Source organism: Aricia agestis, chromosome 1 (genome assembly GCF_905147365.1).
Source record: "Aricia agestis chromosome 1, ilAriAges1.1, whole genome shotgun sequence".
Lineage (NCBI taxonomy): Eukaryota > Metazoa > Arthropoda > Insecta > Lepidoptera > Lycaenidae > Aricia > Aricia agestis.
In genome coordinates this window covers 6,881,519-6,900,686 of record NC_056406.1, presented here as the reverse complement: position 1 = coordinate 6,900,686, position 19,168 = coordinate 6,881,519, and the positions used below count along the sequence as shown (strand labels likewise).

Genomic DNA, 19,168 nt, shown 5'->3' with positions numbered 1-19,168 from the left:
AGGGGCGCACCACGAAACTGTTTTGAGTAACAACTAACAACGTATGAATTTTTTTTAATGTCAATTTTGAACTAAGATAATATTATGTAAAAATAAATTATAAGCAAAAACTTTTTGAAAAAAAGCTTTTATTTAAATGCTTACATCAAAAAGAAGAAAATAAATTTCCTCTAAAAAATTCTATCTATTAAGTTATAACCTCAATATATTATACAATTTGCATTATTATAAAAGCTTGTAGCGCGATTTGTTAATAATAAACTAGTAAGTGCCAACAAAATAAAATTAATTAAAATGTTGACAGATTGTTATGTCTCGCGACAAGCTTTTATAATAATGCAAATTGTATAATATATTGAGGTTATAACTTAATAGATAGAATTTTTTAAGGGGAAATTTATTTTCTTCTTTTTGATGTAAGCATTTAAATAAAAGCTTTTTTTCAAAAAGTTTTTGCTTATAATTAATTTTTTGTTTTTTAGTTAAATCTCTGACTGGATTTCTTAAGTTTGCTTGATTGTAGTTTGTTTTGTTTCAGGAATTTGTTAAAAAATCTGATTAACTTAATTTATGTCTTGAAATCGTACTTAATTTTACGACTAAAAAATTAAATATCACTTAACAAAAATGACACGACACGACACGACACGACACGACACGACACGACACGACACGACACGACACGACACGACACGACACGACACGACACGACACGACACGACATGTCACGTCACGTCATGTTACGATACGACACGACACGACACGGCACGACAGGACACGGCACGACAGGACACGACATGACTTTTCAATTTACTCTCAATAAGCCTTTTTGTTTGATACCCATATTGCAGAAGTGCTTTAAAAAAAACTATATTCCCCTATCTTAGATGAGACGCCATATTGGATGTAGAATGACATTACATTCGTTTCCAAGTTACTCTCAATGAGCCCTTTCATTTGATACCCATATTGCAGAAGTGCATTAAAAATAACTATACCTCTATCTTGGATGAGCCGCCATATTGGTTGTAGTATGACATGACATTCGTTTTCGAGTTACTCTCAAAAAGCCCTTTCAATTAATATCCATATTGTAGAACTGCATAGAAAATAACTATTTCGCCATCTTGGATGGTCATCCATATTGGATTTAGAGTGATGTCACATACAATATCATGTATTGTCATCCAAACGAAACGTGCCTGCAAAATTTCAGCTCGATCGGTTAAATATATCTACTCCAAAATTGAGTTCCAAGATTTCACCCGAACATACATACTTACATACACACAGAGCAAGTTAAATAAAAGCTTTTAAAATATACTTAGCCTGGGAAAATTAAGGAATTCAGACCGAATAATTCGAGTAGTTTTGAAAGTTGGTACAGTTGTTCCTAAAGGTGTCCAGATGAATATACAAATTTTTGTTGTATGGAAAAACTAAAGAAGTTTTTCCATACAAACGTATTCCCGAATTTGCTCCCCGGACAATGCGTTTAGACAAATGATTTTTATACAATATTATGATCTGTTAAAGCTACGTTTCATTTTATCTAAATTTACTTATATAAAAAAACTAGATGTCCCGCGCGGCTTCGCCCGCATAAATTAGGAATTTTACGGAAACCGTACATTTTCCCATAAAAAATAGCTCTTATGTCCCTACTCCCTTCACTTGGTCTACTCTATATCTGTGGGAAATATTGCCATAAAAATTGCTCCAGTAGTTCGTAATTTCTAATATTTCCCACGTTTTTCCCACATTTTCCTGAGTTTCTTAGGTCGCATTAGTCTTAGCGTGATAATATATAGCCTATAGTCTTACTCGATAAATTAGCTATCTAACACTGAAATAAGTTTCTAAATCGGACAAGTAGTTCCTGAGATAAGTGCGTTCAAGCAAACATACTCTTCAGGTTTATAATATTAAGTATACATTTTTTCAATTATCGCTTGACAAACTCGAGTCTCGATCTAAAAGACTATGAAAAGTACCAATGACACGGTCATTATAGGCTCATAAGTCATAACCATGGGACGATGTATGGTATAATAATATGGTAGTGATGATGATGATGAATGTAATTTGCATAGTAGCATATGCTTTCCGTTCTTAAAACAACGCCGAAACTCCCAAATTTGTATTTATAAAGAGTCAGGAGTTCTCTCAGCACCTTCCGAACCACGGTATACCAGGTATACCTCGGTGCAAAATCTTACTTGTGGGTAGCATATGCTTAGAATACTTCTAACGAAACCGAAGTCACCACATGTTTCCATATAACTTTTGAGGAGTTTCCTCGATTAATTATGCATCCTTCATCAGATCACCATTTTTGTGAATATAATACCAAATTGGGATGATACCCTATATACCAAAAGAAAAATTTTGAAAATCGGTTAACAAACGGCGGAGTAATCGTTGAACATAAGAAAACGAACATAACGCCTCCCCCATTTTGAAAGTCGGTTAAAATTGTAGCCTATGTATTATTCTGATGTATAAGCTATATTATTGTAAAGTTTCATTAAAATCCGTTCAGTAGTTTTTGCGTGAAAAAGTAACAAACATCCATACATCCACACATCCACACATCCATACATCCATACATCCATACATCCATACATCCATACATCCAAACAAACTTTCGCCTTTATTATATTAGTAGGATATGACCCTTAAAAATCGCAAAAAATGAGTGCCCCGTACCCCGCCAATCGACCGACTATAAAACTTTGAAAGATCTTTAAGATAAATTATTAAAAACGTAGGGATCACTCACTCTTCCTGAAAATACTAAAAAATAAATAAAATTAGATAGACTCTATTTTGAAGGAGGAATCAGGGGACTACGTTACGGCGATTTTTTAGTAAAAAATCTTATTTTTTGTATCTTTATTTACTGTATCTGTCTCTAGCTGATACAGTAAATCGAGGTTAAACGTATTCCCGTGATTCCTTCTTCAAAGTTGATCCTATCTAAATTTATTCTTTTTAAATATCTTCAGGAAGAATGAGTCTATACCGCTACGTTTTAATTTTATCGATTGGCGGGGTACGGGGCATTCATTTTTTTGCAATTTTGGACCGACTTCCAAAAAGGAGGAGGTAATACGTTCGGCTGTAAAAGGGCCCATTCATGGCAGGACTGCTCGGCAGTCCTGCAGTGAATGGGCCTCACTGATTGGTTCACACTCGGTGTTGCCGGCCAGAAACACCGAGTGTGAACCAATCAGTGAGGCCCATTCACTGCAGCGGGGCTAAAATGGTCGATTTGAAGAATCATGACTTTTCTAAAATCGCAAAATGCAACTCTGCTTGCAATTCATTTCTGTATTTCTGTACTGATTTGACATTTTGTCAGTTTGACAGTTAGCCCCGCAGGACTGCCGTGCAGTCCTGCCGTGAATGGGCCTTTTTAGGTATGTATTTTTTATGTATGTTCAACGATTACTCAGCCGTTAATTTATAATCCAATTTTCAAAAATTTTTTTGTGCTGTATAGGGTATAGCTCGAATTTGGTACCATGTTCACAAAAGTCGTGATCTGATGATGGGATCCATGAGGAATCGAGGGGACTCCTTGAAATTTGTATGGAAACATATAGTGATTTTTTCTGAAGCATCTGAGATAAATGCTACCGAAAAGTAAGATTTCGCACCAGGTTAAACCCTGGATCCGAAGTTACCCAACAGAACTTTTGAAACTTTATAGATGCAGGTTCGGGGATTTTGGCGTTGTTTAAACAACTGAAATTATAAGCCAGTATATCAATTTCATTAATCATCATCATCATCACAACCATAATTATACCATGAAGCAATTATTAGTACTTTTCGTGATATTTTGCATCGTAGCTGATGTTTTTGAAGATAATTTCACTCTATGTGAACCGATTTTTAAAATTCTTGTGTTGTTGTATAAAGGATATAATCTAAAATTTGTATAACAATTACGAAAGTAGTGATTTGATGATGGGATCTATGAGCAGTCGAGGTAAATCCTTGAAATTTATTAAAAATCAAATGGCGGTTAATACGTTGTTTCTAGTAACTTAAAGATAATAATATGTTACAAATAAGCGCAAATTCAAAAAAGGTGTCTCTTGGTCCGAAGGCCATAATGATATCCAAAAGTCGAGTGGGCCTGACGGAATCCCGCCTATTGTGTTGAAAAAGTGTGCTCCAGAGTTGGCTCCGGTCTTGACGCGTCTTTTTCGGCTCTCCTATTCCACTGGCATCGTCCCGGCTTCCTGGAAGACAGCCTTGGTGCACCCGATCCCCAAAAAAGGTGATCGCTCAAATCCTTCCAACTACAGACCAATCGCTATAACCTCTCTCTTCTCGAAGATAATGGAATCCATTATCAATAGCCAGCTTCTTCGATACTTGGACGGCCAGGGATTGCTAAGCGACAAACAATACGGGTTCCGTAAGGGTCGCTCGGCTGGTGATCTCTTGGCATACCTGACTCATCGTTGGGCTCAGGCAATTGAGTCGAAGGGAGAGGCATTGGCTGTTAGTTTGGACATTGCGAAGGCCTTTGATCGGGTTTGGCATAAAGCGCTGCTATCAAAGCTTCCATCATACGGGCTGCCCGAGAAATTATGTAAGTGGGTCACTAGTTTCTTAGCAGACAGAAGCATAAAGGTCGTAGTTGACGGCGAATGCTCGGAAACTCAGTCTGTTAATGCTGGTGTCCCTCAGGGCTGTGTGCTATCGCCTACTCTATTCATACTGCATATCAATGACATGTTACAAACCAACGGCATTCATTGCTATGCGGATGATAGTACAGGTGATGCTGTATATACCGGCTCCCCTAATATTTCTCGGCAAAATGTGACTGAGAGTCGAAACGAACTTGTGTCTAAGGTGGAGAATTCATTGGAGAAGGTCTCTGAATGGGGTAGACGTAACTTAGTCCAATTCAACCCCGCCAAGACACAAGTCTGCGCGTTCACCAATAAAAAGTCACCAATGGTCGTTTATCCTCGTTTTGAGGGCATCCTTAACCATCTCCCCTAGCATTGAGATACTTGGCGTCAACATATCGAGCGAAGTCCAGTTCCGATATCATCTTGAGGGTAAGGCCAAATTAGCCTCGAAGAAGCTTGGCGTTCTTAACAGAGCGAGACAGTACTTCAGTCCGGGCCAACGCCTACAACTCTACAAGGCGCAGGTTCGGCTTCATATGGAATATTGTGTTCCCTCCAAAACTCCATCGAAAGTAGGGTTGTTGAGGAAGTGATTATGAGGAAGAGGAGGAGGAAGAGGAATTGTCACGCGCAAATTTAGAGGATGCGGATGAGGAAGAGGATATTTTTTGAGGAAGAGGATGCGGATGAGGAAGCGGATGCGGAATGGGATGATAGGAAATTATAAATACTAGCGGACCCAAACTAAAAGCCTTTGTCCAGTCTGTACATAGCTAGGTACATACATTACACAAAAAATAATTAAAAGAGCATTTTCCTGTGGAACAAACTATGAATCTAAACCATTCTCAAAACACACACAATAAAGAATCATCAAAATCGGTCCAGCAGTTAAGGAGGAGCTCAGTAACATACACAACACACGCACACAAAAATAATCGGCCAAGTGCGAGTCGGACTCGCGCACGAAGGGCTCCGTACCGTTATAGAGAAAAAATAGGCAAAAATTGTGTTTTTGTATGGGAGCCCCTCTTAAATATTAATTTAATTTTGTTTTTAGTACTTATTTGTTGTTATAGCGGCAACAAAAATAGACAATCTGTGAAAATTTCAGAAGGCTAGCTATAGCATTTCTTGAGATACAGCCTGGAGACAGACCTGGAGACAGACAGACAGACAGACAGACAGACAGACAGACGGACAGACATCGAAGTCCAGTAATAGGGTTAGGGTCCCGTTTTTACCCTTTGGGTACGGAACCCTAAAAAGATGAGTGAATGATAGAATTCTCGCGCTCTGGCGTGTGCGTTGCCATGATTGGATACTCGACACCACGGATGACGGAGCTCATACAAAGAGGAGCTGGCCTAAGCAACTGTGCACTATGATTTTCAACTAGGCCCTGGCGTCATCATTGTGGGCGGGGCTTAAGTCAGTACCAAATATATACTAGTAATCTGTGGTATAGGGACCCCGGACCGTGCAGAGCGATGACACCGCCACTAGTGACGAGTTGCTGAAACTTTTACGAAAATTTTATTGTCAAGCTACGGAAAATTATAAGATTTTTTGAGAAATTTGGGAATTTTCAGGACTTAAAATGCATTGTTGTATTCCCGGATGTTCTAATGCATACAAGAAAAATAAAGGCAAATCGAACGGAGTAAAATTTTACTATTTTTCTGCCAAAAGTATTCACTAAGTACTACAAACTAGTAAGCATTTAAAAAGTTCCATGAATTTTATGTGTAGACTCATGAAAACACTGAATTTTGTAGATTTTAAACATAAATTCATTTTTGATGAACACAATATGAACCTAAGTCCTAACCTATAACCGTTGCTTCTTTCAGTAAACATCCAAACTGGCTTCCATCTAAATTGAAATACATCATTTAATTGGCATAAATTTGCATCAAAAGTAAGGATAGGTAATTTGGAGAAGTCCTGCCAGGAATTCACTACTGAGGATAGTATTGAACTTGAACCATTTTGTCAAAGTGTTGGTTCTCAAAAGGATGATTTTTCAAGTAAGAAAAAGATTAAAAGTGCACTCTTTGGGTGTTATTTAAAGATTGGTGTTTGCACTGATGAGGTCCAGACTGAAATTAGTTAAAAATAGTGACAAACAAAAGTTGTGATAATGGAATCGAGCGAATCGCAGAAGGTTGATGAAATAAAAGCATTTATTTTAGTGAACTTGTTTTATTTTATTAATCCACAGACATTTTCAGTAATTATTAATAGTACAGTAAAAAAAAATACTTATATTTTTGCATATTCATTATTTTATTGCAATATTTATCAAGTTTTTACTTTCTATGCTGATGGATGCTACTAATTACTTTTTCACAATGATATTCTACTTTTTCATTGCTTTTTCAGATATTTTCGATAACTAGTTAATATTCGATAAAAATGTATAAAGCTTATCTAGTAAGCTTTATACATTTTTATTCACGCTTTCGTTCTTTGTTTACGGTTAGAAACTCATCCATACTCAATATTATAAATGCGAAAGTGTGTCTGTCTGTTAGCACTTCAGGCCCAAACCGCTGAACCAATTTTGCTGAGATTTGGTATGGATTTACTTTGAGCCCCGAGAAAGGACATAGGATACTTTTTATCCCGGGAAAATGTACGGTTCTCTCGCGATAAATGTTTTATGGCGCAATGGAGTTGCGGGCGTCATCTAGTCTTTTACTCCTTCCTTCGATCGCGGATTCTTGGAAATCTGTTGTTGTTCTCGCGGCCGCATGTGGCCACTTGGGAGTGTAAGTATCAAATCATTTTATAGTCTAAAAAATAAAAAAATCACTTATAAACTAGCCGGGGTCAATGAGAATGCGAAGCCAAAGTCACTCACAAGTTACTTCTTTTACTCGCATCGTGTCGCTGCTGTCGAATTACGACGCCCTCTATAGTTTCTGCACGGTCCCTATATTTTCGAAATGTCAATAATTGTCATTTGTCAAATATGAAATAGTGAAATCATAGATGAAGTATATACTATAGATGTAGTCTTAGCCCGTCATCGCGTGGCCATTTTGTGCTTATTTTCATACAAGTAGGGTGCGTATATTTTCTTGAATATTTCTGTTTGTCGATTATTTCGAAGCACATTATGATACAGGAAAGAAAGTCAATTAGTTCATAATATCGATTAACTATAGTTTAAGTGAAGAGAATCCGTAAACACACGTAAAAAGCTATGCAATTTTTATAGCCAAATTATTAATTGATGTGACATTTTTAGCACTAATGCCTTACATATTACGAATAAGGGATTAATAAACTTATAAATTATCTTTTTAGCTAACAAAAATAGCGATTGAGAAGCCCAAAAAACGTTGTTCAAAACTTACGTATTTAATGTTAAATCCACGTGTTTGAGGCATTCTTTGACCATTCTTATGGTTTATTATTTAGCGGAACCACAAAACTCAACAATATCTAGCATTAAATGTTCACTAAAAACCTTTATTAACACTTTTATTACATGAAATATGCAGACCGACTCCTTTGTTATGTCCTAGTAAGTAGGACATAACATTACACGCTTTTGACGTTTATACACCGATATAAGGCTCTCTCCAGTATATAGTACCCTTAGAGTATACATTAGCAAGCTATAGAGCGCGCTCATCGCTCGTTCCCCGTTGTGCCGATCGTAAGCAGAAGTTCTATAGATACTTGTCAAACGTATAAGGCAAGTCTAGTGATGTTCCATGCGCCATCGTAAGACGCTTATAGGAAAATATGTTCACACTCGTGCTTACAGTTCATACCTTGTTAGAAGCACTCTATAGCTTGCTACATAGACATAATATATACTGTCGGCTTGCTATAATGTTTACTCTATGATAGTACCTCAATGAGTGAAATAGCCTCTGGGTTGCCAGACGTACGAGAAATCTCGTACCATTATGTCGGCTGTACACTCTCGCCGAGAGCTCCCGGGCGAGAGTCTCGTGCGAGAGCCCCTTACCCGAGTGCGATCATGTACATTCTCGTTTAGTTCAATCGCAGTTATGAACTCAGAGAAGATGGACCATTATTTTTCTCTATGCATCGAAAGATATCATTGTAATCCAAAGATCTATAATCATATTTAATTTTATTTCTCACAGATAATGACTAATAATAACGTTTATTATTGTTATTTTTCTGTTTTGCACTGTCTAGCGGCGCGACTAGAAGTGAAAAACGTGAGAGTGTACAGTAATGCGCTCGCTGTCCTCGCGAGACCCTTTGTCTCGGGCGCAAAATACCGATACCGGACCGAGAGGGACCGAGACAGGCGAGACGAGGCGAGTGCACCCATTTACACTCTCGCACTCGGGCCGCCTCGCTGTGTCTCGGCGAGAGTGTACAGCCGACATTACGAGATTTAGAGGGTCTGTACGAGATTCAAGATTAACAAAAATCTCGCACACTTTTTTACGAGATTTTAACAATGACGACTTCTTTCGCATACCTATATCAGCCAAAAAGTTAATTTAGTTAGTAGTAGTAGTAAATATGCAAATTTATTTTCTTTTTTATTATCATTATGTAACCATCTAACACAAAACGATCCACTCGGCGTATCACTAATCAAAATATGTGTTCTGTGCACAAAATGCACACCTACCTACATAAAGAAATGTTCGCCAGAATGACAGCTAAAAAGCTATACTCTAAAAATAAAGATGATTTGACTAAAATCTCTGATGTCGAATATAATCAATAAAAAATATGATTTGTTTTGGTTGAATTTAACAGCTCCAAGCGCAAAGAATATGACTACACAAGTTACATAGTACAGTAAATAGCATAAAATCATAAATTTTATTTGAGTTTCTTTAAATTAATGCTTTTACGAGATTATCTGTTGAAATTACGAGATATTTAGCAACCCTGGTACGAGAAAAAAAAATTGTCATCTGGCAACCCTGAATAGCCTGCAATTTGCAAAAAATTACGAAAATGGCGACGATACCATTTGGGCTAAAAACTCATGCTCAAAAAGTTTGCAGCCTGTATAAAAGAGCTTTGAGAAATTTAGAGGCGTTTTATGATAGACGGTAACAATTTATTTATATTATTTATGAAACTCCATAAAGAAAAGAACGAAACAATTACGTAATTAATACTGTTTATACTTATTGTGCATAATATTCTTAATCATATTTGTATTTCTATTCAATTTATTTTGTAGCTATTATTTTGAAGTCTTATATTGCTAAGTTTGTTTTAAAAAAGGGCTCAAACTTATTCATGCTAATAATATTGTATTTGTTAGCTGCCGATATCTTTAGTTTTTTAAATCAGCTGACTTTATATACAATGTTCAAAGAAATTTATCATTCCAGACATGTATACCGTTACCAGGCTGTCTTACTAAGAGAGCGCTTCGACAAAAATGCCTCTATAAAAGATATGCGTAAAGCTGTAGAATTACTCAAACAAGGAGAAGAGGAACTGTTTCTACAACAGCATCCTATTCCTAAAAAATGTAAGTTTGCTTATTGAAATATGTACTTAGTCTAATTTTACCAAATTTGGTGGTTTTCACATTACATGGGATAGGGTTGCCAGGCGTCCGGATAAAGCCGGACACAGTTAGGCTTTTCGCTTGTGTGTCCGGCCAAAATTAAAGGGAGTCCGGCTTTCGTAGAGCCTAGAATCTATAACTTTATATAAAAGTCCTACAAATTTTAGAAGGTTGACTGACGGACACCTAATGAGATGTAAAATTGTCGAGCTATTAGATGGTAATTCATGAAGACCTAAGCGGCCGCATCCGGCCGCGATAACAATGGAAAAGCTATTGTGTCTCGTTATTCCACGATCGATGGATTAAATGAAAATCTGTACATGCCACCAAATGTATTGCTATACTAAAAGTTTAGATTTTAAGTACTCGATAGCAAGGTTCCGTATTTTTTGCACTAATGTTCGGTCAAGCTGACTGCTTTGTCAGCAACCTGGCAACCCTACATGGGGAAGTATAGATACTTCCCCATGTAATGTGAAAACCACCAAATTAGGTAAAATTATATAGATATAATATCAGTGTTTAACATGCTATTGTCTCTATTTTTCAGTCCCGTTGAGTCCCGGGGGAGTGGCATATGAGCGTGTTGTGACTCCGCCAGATTGGGTGCTGGATTATTGGCATCCACTTGAAAAGGCTCAATATCCAGAATACTTTAAAAGACGTGAGCAGAGGAAGAAAGAGTTCATTGCCAATTGGGAGAAAGAATTTGGAAAACCAGATCCTAAAGATATGCATTGAAAACATTAAATGTATAGTAATTGTAATATAGCAAAGTAATACAAAAAATACTGTGTTTAAAATATCATTTTTGTTTAATTTAAGATATTAAAAAGTAATAAAACTCCACATGTTAGATTTGGGTTTATTATGTTTAACAAACTAGGTATATACACAAAATATTAAAGTTCCTCTTTTAACACATTATATCAAAAATATGCACATCATATGAATATATTGTGGTGGTTTGCCACAGGAGCCTGGAGCTTATAGTTGTGCAATAGCAAATTAAATATGTGTATCATAATATAATAAAATTCTGAAATACATATAATATGTATATTATAAAAGTAATAAATATTTTTCCCTTGTCTGGTACTTGTAACACAAGTCCTTCAGGTACTTAGCACGGGGCCAGACTAACATGGCGTAAAGGATCTATAGTAAAAAAATAAAATAAAATAACACTTTATAAGTCTCACTACAATAAACATACTTGAAAAACAAGCAAATTACCACATTTTGATAGTTTTAAATTGCTTTTAAGTGTTCATAGTATTATCAATTATATCAATGCTGATACATAAAAATATTATAAGTACTGTTAAAAAATTTATTCAATCACACAAGTACAATATTACCAACTATATACTACATATTGTGTATACTGTATTAAAACAATATATAAAATCATAATTTTACTGAGCTTCCTTCAATAAAACCTAAGCTGATAACTAAATATGATAAAAAGGTTTTTACGCTTTGCAAGAAATATCATTAGTCGTTTTATGGGTTGCTTCTTGTTTTGGACTAACAAGTTGTTATCATAGTGACTGTTAACATAGTTAAAGTGCTTATTGAGATCTAAAATACATAGGACATGACAAGAACAAGTAGAAAACACAATCATTCACCATAGTAGATATTCTTTTATTCATAAATCTATTTGATATAGCAAAATTTGCTAAACACTTCATTATACTTTCTTAACCTTAGCATAATATTATGTTGTACAGTTTAAGACAAAGTTTAATAGTTTTAAAACTTCAAGATCAGGGGCATATTAGATTATCATTTATTTTACATATTTATATCCTAGACTAGATCATTAAGTCATTTATATTGGATAATGTAACACTCAATGTAATATAGATAAACGATTCATTTCCTCCTTGATCATAGATTTTTTACATTTGCTGAGAGATTGGATCCAATCAATAATCCAAGTTAATATACCTAGCGGAATAGAGAAGCAAAGGCCCGAGCAAGAGAGATGTCACTATCAGTAACACTGCGTGGTAAAAAGAGACGTGTGATACATGACAGCAGCACACTTTTTTGACGTCCAGTCGGCACGTGTCGCAAGTTGACAATTTTATCTCATAGACTTCATGTTCGATCATGCTTGTGCAAGTGTATACGTACAAATATTTTTCACACAGATGAAAACCAATTTTGGTTACGTCTGACAGCTCAAGACGTCATTAGAGTAACAACTAATCGTATTGGATCCATAAAGTTAATATACCTAGTGGAGGTATATTAACTTTATGGATCCAATACGATTATAGAAATAGGTGTTGTCAGTTATTTAATATAAAAAAAGTTTTTAATTTCTTGTTCGTTAATATGTTTCAAATAATGTAATGTAATTCTTTTTCTAATTATATACTTGCATAATCTTGCTGAAATAACAAAAAGCAAGCCATATTAAAAATGACGATGTCTTTTGACAAATCGAATTCTCTGAGATCTAGTAACCCTGACGTCAATACCTGTCAGCGTTAGTGCTCTCTATTGGCTATTGTAACCACATATAACGTAAAATAGGATTAATGAAATATGATAATGTAATACACAGATATGATCAAATGATCATTTATATTGGATCATATATATGATTCTATAAACAATGAATATACATGATAATCTAGTATGCCCCTCAGTAACAACAGAGAAAATCTTTAGACAAAGAGACTAGGTACTTACTGCTCCAGTGAAAAAAACCCAACCAAGTAATTTATGTTTAATCAAAGCATTATTATAACTAAAACTTATTATGTGTATAAGTTACTGTTAATGTAACACAATAATGTTATAATATGCCATTATACTATAATTATTATTTATCACAAAAAATGCTCATAAATTTCTATTTATGTCCTATGTTATGTCCAAGTAATTTTTTGTTCCACTTGCAACACATTTGGTTTCAATTACCACCTAAAGTATGTCCCCTGCCCCAGTTGTGGCCACCGAAGACTGTTCCCCCTGCCCTAGGACCCGTGGGAGCCCTAGATTGAGGTGCCGATCCAAAGCCACCCACATACCGAGTATCGGGGAAAATTTGTTTCCTGAAATAATTGAGAGGTAAAGGTTAACAAATTTTATATTAATAATTATTGTGATTTTAAATATATTTAATAATGTATATTTAAAATCACAATAATTATTGTGATATTATATTCATTATATAACTTTTCACCAGGCTTTTGTTACTTGAAGTTGAATATCATGTTAGCTCTCTTGATATTTATAGTCTGTAAAAAAATGAAGAAATTAAAAAGTGGCAACATCGTAGTGTCATCCCTTTTTTCTTAGATTGATTTGAAGGAGATAATGACACTATAATGTTGCCACTTTTTCATTTCTTCACTTTTTTGACAGACTATATATTGGTGGGAGGCAAGATATTTTAACAAATAACCTACATGTGGGCCTTAGTATTTTATAGTCAATACTTACAAGAACGCCGGTGGAGTTAACAGTGCTGGGCCACCAAACTCTTGCGGATACTTGAACAGCAGGAAGAATGATAAATGACCCACAAAGATGCCAATTAATTCCATAACACCCCTGAAAATAATTAAGAAGATATTGAGAGTGCACAAATATACTGGAAAAAACAATGCATAATATGTAACTACATATCGTAATATTATTTGACATACAAATTATAATGTTACTGTTAGTCCAATTACATGTATTATAAACAGGGCTCGGGGTTAGGTAGTGTGATTTTGGTACTTGTGACAAAATGTAAAGATTAATATGGACATGCCCCCGGGATAAATCCCGAATCCCGATTGTTGATCTGATTTGTTGATTATTAATTATGCTACCTACTTAGAACTACTTCTGCACAATTTTAGGCTTGTTTTTTAAGGTGCACAGTGATGCTCTCTTTTTAAAAAAATATATTGAACTAGGCTAAAACAACATTGCGTGATTGTAAATATTATATAAGAATTGCTTAACAAAATAATAATAATATTTTGGCAATCTACTCGGGCGCAATGCACGAGTCAAAATCACCACGATCGTATTCACCCGGGTAGGCCCGGAGCGATACGAGCCATCAAGTGCCCGCCCCCCGCGCCGACCATCTCGCCGACCACTGTCGTTTTTACGATCTTGGAAAAAAGCCACGTTCTTTTTTGCTCTTCAGTCTGCGCAAAGTATTTGTTTTTCCTGTCTCTCCTCGCTATACCTACTGATTAACAGTTCTCAATATTTCATATAAGTACATATCTTATTTTGAGTTAATAGTTCATTTAATTAACTTTTAATAATGCAAGTGGTCGGTTTCCGATCGGTAATTTTCCTACGTCCTAGCTCAAAATTATATAGTTTGAAAACAGTGCACAAAGATAGCAAGAGGGCATATACATACCCGAAATTATGTAAGTCAGTGATAGTTTACATTATATTCATTGGTAGAGGCTTTGAAAAAAAAATGAAACTAGGCATTATGTTAGCCTTGTTTTAGAGATAGATTTATCGATTTTAGAGTATTGTAGTATAATCTATGACCAAAGTTTAATTTTGCAGGACCTAATTGTAGTAGTAGTGTTCTTTTCTGACAATATTAATGTTTATTTAATACATTTTAACATCCCGTATTTTATTTGAGGTCGATAAAAACAATTATGTGAATCCCGCGGAAAGGAATGTCCATATAAATTTTTCGTGTTTCAATCCTGTTCAAATCCCGAAATCACACTACCTAACCCCGAGCCCTGATTATAAATAATCGGCCAAGTGCGAGTTATTATTTACTTTTTTTATTTATGAAGCATAAGATACACAAACATTATGTTTAAACCGAATGACAGCACCATTATACCCGACAAGGGTTTGTGTCGGTACCTCTGTCTCCGTCTCGGAGTTGGACTCGCGCGAAAGGTTCTGTACCGTTATAGAGCAAAAATATGCCAAAAATTGTGTTTTTCAGACGGACGGACAACTAAGTCTTAGTAATAGGGTCCCGTTTTTACCATTTGGGTATGGAACCCTAAAAAGGTATCTGCAGACAAAGACCTTAACCTAAACCCTACAAAAGTATATATTGTGGTTGAAATGAATTCCCTCCTACACCTAACATCCAAATATATACACTCAATCTACAATAACCATCACCTATTTTACATAATTTTAAAAATATAAAAGAACTCACCCTCCACTGATGACAAGGTTAAACGCCATGAGGACCCATGGAAGGTACATAGCTTTGAAGCGGGTTCCAAACCAGAAGGTGACTATCACATCTTTGTTCAGTTGACACCACACATACAGTACTGACATCACCATTGGGTCCATGAGAATCTGAAACATAATATCATTTGTCAAATTAACAATATTTCAAATTAAACAACTTGCATGAGTCTCCATTATCTACTTTTACATTTTTATTCTTTTCAAGCAAAACTTATTAGAATTTACATGTTCTTTTGGAGTATAATATTATAATCAAAATACAGAAGGAAACTCAAAGAGGAATCGATAGAAATGTTTTTTATGATAAAGGAGTATCACTAATTGATAACAAAAATTTCATAACAGTGATTAACTGTTCAGTTAAAATACTATACACACCGGCAAACTCATCAACAATCCAATTACGACACAACAGAGCCAGTTGAAGAGCAGCATGTAGAGATAATCTGCAGGTTTCCCGGCAAACATGCCCATCTCCAACCTCTGAGAATAGTTGTACAGGAAGTAGCAGTTGATCAAAAAGTGGAAACCGGTTCCCGGGGTGATGGGATAGAAGAAAAGTGCTGTGATTGGTCTCCATATCTGAAAACATTAATGATATATTTTATAGTGTTATGCTAAGTAAATGATTCATTTATCACAGCATTTAAATTGAATGTACGATTTAAAGATTTTAACATAATTCCCTTATACTTAATACTTTAGCAATGTAAATTCAAAATATGCATATATTTACAATAAGTTTTCAAGCTTTTCAAGTAAGCAAAAAGTAAAATATGGTACTAATAATGCAGGGCTTCATTATTTTGGCAATGTTGCATTACAAGTTGTTTATCATAATTGTCCTGGAGAGCTGAGTAATATTTATCATAGGAAAACTCATAAGTAACTTATATTAAAATTTTAATTTCTTACCTGAAATTTGTGAATAAAAGGGTAATAGTCAAGAACTAAATAATAGTAGTTCAATATACCAAATCTGCCAATTAAGCTCAGTCCAATAGTACATGCAAGCCAGTATCTCGTAAAAAAGGGTACACTATTAAACCAATCTTTAAATTCAGACATTTTGCTGCTTTCGACACACTAGGGCTCTAAGTGCCGCTTGTAACCACTGTAGAATGATGCAAGATATTGTTAATCAGTATTTAGACACAATAATAAACAAAATACTAATAAGTAAAGTACACGTGTCTTATCAGAATTTGTTGAAACAAAACGAAGATTCCAAAAAACTATAAAAATACGATGATCGTCAAAAAACAATTTGCAGTTGCATTTTGACATTTGTGACGTTGTCAAATGTCATCTTTTTTTTCATAATATGGCGCTCGGCTTTTTAACCATGGTCAGTGTCAAGTAAAATATGGCGAGAAAAAATTTTTTTCCTGAAAAGTCATTTTCCAGATGATCGTCAAGTCGAAAGTCTAGTAAAACTCTAAAAAATTAGTCAGTAAAGTCAACGAGTCGATCAACGTCAGTTGTTTTAGCAAAGTGGTAGGTAGACCCTTTACCACAGAAATGGATATAGTTAGAACTGCCATGTGTATGTACTTCGCGTGCCATCGCGTTCCCAAACGTTGTACAATGTCAAAATTTCGAAAGTCTGTTCTTTAGTCTGCGCTCCACCGTTATCGGAATCGGACGTCAATCGGAATTCTAAAAATGTCTAATTGTGCCGTATTGGGCTGTGGCAATTCGAAATTACTCATGGTAAAAACTTCAATCTACGTAACTGCGTGTGTACCGCATGATCCATAATACATGGCCGCTTTAGTTAGAAAATTATAGAGCCCGTTCTGTTTGTCCGCTATTGAGCGCGCAATGGAAATAAAACAATCGATACTTTCACTCATCGCTTAGTTTCGAGGTACAGTCAATATTCTCATTTTTCTGTCAAATGAAGCAAATAGTGTTGTACATGTTCTCGATTCTAATTAATCGATTTTCGAAACAGACATGAAACAGAGGAATGATAATGTTCGCTTTGGGATATTTTGTGACTCGGTAATTATATTTTATGCAATATGTATTTATGTTCCTGTTTAGTGATTTAGTTTAGAATAATATGATATATTACTAGCTGTCCTGGCAAGCACGTATCTTTAGATTTATCATTCCTCTGTATATTAACTCGAATAATAATCGATACACCTATTAAAATGACAAATGAGACGGGCCTCGGCGATGCCTTCGAATCGATTCCGCGCGTACGCGTATTCCCATCACTAAAGCGCTCTTGTGACGTCACAGTAGGTATGAAAAAAGTGACACGCTCGTGTTCATACAAATGGGGTTGGCAACTGTCAAAGTGGCGCTGTAATAGCTTTTACCTTGTTTTTGTTTTATTGTATGGAAATTTCAAGGAATTTTCAATTATTTTAAATAAATAACATGCCTAAGATGTGTGAAGTCCCGTTTTGTAAAGAAATAGGTGCCCACAATTTCCCAAAAGATCCTAGTATGGCTAAGGTGTGGCTGAAAGCTATAAGAAGGAAAAACTTTAAGCCCCAAAGAAATTCAAAATTATGTCGTAAACATTTCCATGATTCCGACTTCCAAAACATAAGTATTTATACAGGTATGTTATTATTATAACTATATTTTGTATGTAAATCATATATATATATAAGTAGACGTACCTAGTTTGTTTAGATATGGATGATTCTACAAAAATTGGGTAACTCGCTGTCACCAGTCAATATATTATGTACTTACATGTTTTTATAACATAAAATTATAATTTTAGGTCTCAAAAATCAACACAGATACCTGAAGAAGACGGCTATACCATCGATCTTTCCGTGGAGTAATAAAACACTCTCAGCAGAAGCTCAACAACGAGATCAACGCCTTATTAATAGAAATATTAGAAAAAACTTGTTTGAAGTGCATCAAACTGCTGTTACAACAGATTCCACTGAGTGTAGTTCGGGTTTATCTGGTCAAGAATATAATATAATTGAAAGTCTTCATTCTCAGTGTGATGATATATGTATAGAAGTTGAAGCAACAGAAGAAATAGAAGCAACAAACAACTTTTCAGAAATTGAAAGCGGTACTACTCATAGTAGTACCTATAGGTCTCTTGGCACACAAACGAGTGTAAGCTTAAGAATATTTTGTACTGATTTATTAGAAAGTGATGATTCATTAGTTATGTTTTACACTGGTCTAGAGAACTATTCAAAATTTATTTTGGTCTTAAACACGCTATTGCCTATGGCTAATAATTTGAAATATAGATGGAGTCAGGTAGTGGGTGTGCCCATTGAAGATCAATTTTTAATGTTACTTATAAAATTAAGGAGAAATAAACCAGACATAGAAATAGGGACTATGTTCAACATAAGCAAAACAGAAGTCTCTAATATAATTGTAACGTATATATATCATGCACAAAATGTATCCATACATTTTGTGCATGATATGTGGTCCCTAATTGATATTTGGCCAGAAAGGGATTTAGTGAACTATTATATGCCAAAATTATTTAAAAAAGAAAATAGTAGCACAAGAATAATTATTGATGCTACTGAAATACCTATCAACAAACCAAGCAATCACCTGTCTCAAAGAGCTACCTACAGCTCATACAAAAACAAAAATACTATTAAATTTTTAGTAGGCTCAACCCCAGGTGGTTTGTTTTGCTATTGTTCTCAAGGGTATGGTGGAGCAACAAGTGACCGTCAAATGATAGAGAGAAGTCCTTTAATAGATAAGTGTCAAGAAGGAGACTGTATTATGGCAG

General features: G+C 35.2%; 2 protein-coding genes across 2 annotated transcripts; one reads left to right on the top strand and one right to left on the bottom strand.

Moving 5' to 3' along the window:
- The first annotated feature begins 9,582 nt into the window (after nucleotides 1-9,582).
- Nucleotides 9,583-10,977, top strand: LOC121733832 (NADH dehydrogenase [ubiquinone] 1 beta subcomplex subunit 9). Its single transcript, XM_042124211.1, has 3 exons — nucleotides 9,583-9,724; nucleotides 10,013-10,155; nucleotides 10,748-10,977. Exons 1-3 carry the CDS (start codon nucleotides 9,627-9,629, stop codon nucleotides 10,936-10,938), a joined length of 432 nt encoding a protein of 143 aa, XP_041980145.1. The 5' UTR covers nucleotides 9,583-9,626; the 3' UTR covers nucleotides 10,939-10,977.
- A 1,986-nt stretch (nucleotides 10,978-12,963) lies between these two features.
- Nucleotides 12,964-16,653, bottom strand: LOC121733813 (derlin-1). Its single transcript, XM_042124189.1, has 5 exons — nucleotides 16,330-16,653; nucleotides 15,793-15,996; nucleotides 15,374-15,522; nucleotides 13,663-13,773; nucleotides 12,964-13,271 (listed from the first exon to the last, which is right to left on the bottom strand). The coding sequence occupies exons 1-5, from the start codon at nucleotides 16,480-16,482 to the stop codon at nucleotides 13,130-13,132; spliced, it is 759 nt and encodes a 252-aa protein (XP_041980123.1). The 5' UTR covers nucleotides 16,483-16,653; the 3' UTR covers nucleotides 12,964-13,129.
- Between the last annotated feature and the right edge of the window lie 2,515 nt (nucleotides 16,654-19,168).

Coding starts and splice junctions, on each gene's coding strand:
- LOC121733813 (XM_042124189.1), bottom strand. CDS start 16,482: ATGTCTGAATTTAAAGATTGGTTTAATAGTGTACCCTTTTTTACGAGA. Junction 15,523..15,792: donor GATTGTTGATGAGTTTGCCG/GTGTGTATAGTA, acceptor ATTATGTTTCAG/ATTCTCATGGACCCAATGGT. Junction 13,272..13,662: donor TTAACTCCACCGGCGTTCTT/GTAAGTATTGAC, acceptor CAATTATTTCAG/GAAACAAATTTTCCCCGATA.
- LOC121733832 (XM_042124211.1), top strand. CDS start 9,627: ATGGCGACGATACCATTTGGGCTAAAAACTCATGCTCAAAAAGTTTGC. Junction 9,725..10,012: donor GAGGCGTTTTATGATAGACG/GTAACAATTTAT, acceptor TTATCATTCCAG/ACATGTATACCGTTACCAGG. Junction 10,156..10,747: donor GCATCCTATTCCTAAAAAAT/GTAAGTTTGCTT, acceptor TCTATTTTTCAG/TCCCGTTGAGTCCCGGGGGA.